We start from the raw sequence: 1,535 nt of genomic DNA, 5'->3' as shown, positions 1-1,535 counted from the left end.
TCTCTCTCTCTCTCACACACACACACTGTCATTATCGTTTGACCCATTGAGTTAAACATGTACTTCCTTTGCCCTTTCGTCTAGGCTTGTGCGGTAACTACAACGGCAACGCCAGAGATGACTTGGAAGGAGAAAGAAGTCGAGCACCGACAAAGTGGAACATGAAGTGGAAGTCAGTGTCATTGTCTGTGCTTTGGTTACGTTCTCGTATCTCTCTCTCTCTCTCTCTCTCTCTCTCTCTCTCTCTCTCTCTCTCTCTCATATTTATATATATATATTCTTTCCTCCTCTCCCCTCTCTGTAGTAAAGATTATTCTTACTATAAACGTGTAAGCACACTGATAGCGCAGTTGGCATAATTCTAAGTCTTGGGTTTCCGGAAATGCTCAAAATATTTCCTTTCTTCTGACTGCATTCTATCAGAAACACTTAAGACCGGAAAAACAGTGTCTAAACGGACACAAAACTCCATACTAGGTCATAGTGTAAAATTTAGTACTAGCCTTCTCGGACAAGGGCGAAAAGTCTCGGAGGGCCCGTGTGCAAGTCGGGCACGTTAAAGATCCCTTTGTGGTTTAAAATCGATGAGAACAAGCTTTGGCCGCCACCCAGGCAAAATTCAAATTTTCCCACCAACTGAAAGTTTTGTGTGTCGCGCGCGTTCATATGACCTTATGCAGTTGCAAGCGCAGTAAAACACTTACCAAAACGAGACAAACAAACAAACGAACAGATTATATGAATATAGAGCACGGAGCTTGCTGTTCAGCGGGAATTTGTGCTATACAAAAATCACTTGTTATTATGCTTGCGCTATTCATTATGTGAGAGGATCTAAATTTAATCGGACGTGAATACTCATCCCTGATTAATGTCTTTAAAGACAGAGAGAACTAAAAGATCCAAACGGGAGCATGCCAAAAACAATGTTGTGGCACATCTCGAACTGTCATACACAAATTTAGAAAATTGACTCCACATGTTCAGCGCATGCCAGTTGCTGCTTGCCCATGACACAATGAATACCGCACTAATTTTTTTTGGAAATAGTTTATTATTATGCCTGCATGTTAGCAGACAATAGATGTCCGAACTTGTTTGTTGGATTTTTCCTAAACAAAACAAAAAATCGATTAGAAATTTTTTTCCCGAGGTAGTAACGAAGTTTGCAAAAATTCCAAGAAAATCCACACTCCAGACACCACCACCAAAACTCTTAAGATCTTGTCCGTATATGAAAAATTCAACAGACAAATCTTAGATGTAAGAAGTTCATGAAGATTGGATGAAAAATAGTGGAGATATTTTAAAAAAGTATATAGAAAAACTGCATTTTGAGAAAACGGGCGATAAAGGAAAATAATAGATTGACCTTATGAAGAAGTGGTTGTGACTAACATATCAGGTATGTGGGGAAAAGATTAGGGGGCTCTTTTGCGATGAATAAATAGTTATAAGAGAGTCCGTAGAAACCCAAAATGAGTATGTCTCAAAATCTATAATTTTGAGCCGAATCGGAACTTTCAGGGTGCAGC

The 1,535-nt window shown here is 39.3% G+C and overlaps 1 protein-coding gene across 1 annotated transcript in view; it reads left to right on the top strand.

Moving 5' to 3' along the window:
• LOC106011603 overlaps positions 1-1,535 on the top strand; it is a gene marked incomplete in the record, with an annotated part of 37,856 nt that overhangs the window by 20,171 nt on the left and 16,150 nt on the right. Inside the window, 1 exon segment of the mRNA XM_013081800.1 lies at positions 85-172. Within this exon segment, the coding sequence (XP_012937254.1) occupies positions 85-172 (88 nt within the window).

Source organism: Aplysia californica, unplaced genomic scaffold (assembly GCF_000002075.1).
Source record: "Aplysia californica isolate F4 #8 unplaced genomic scaffold, AplCal3.0 scaffold00007, whole genome shotgun sequence".
NCBI lineage: Eukaryota > Metazoa > Mollusca > Gastropoda > Aplysiida > Aplysiidae > Aplysia > Aplysia californica.
The sequence above is the reverse complement of the archived record's forward strand: the minus strand, read 5'-3'. Positions and strand labels throughout refer to the sequence as shown.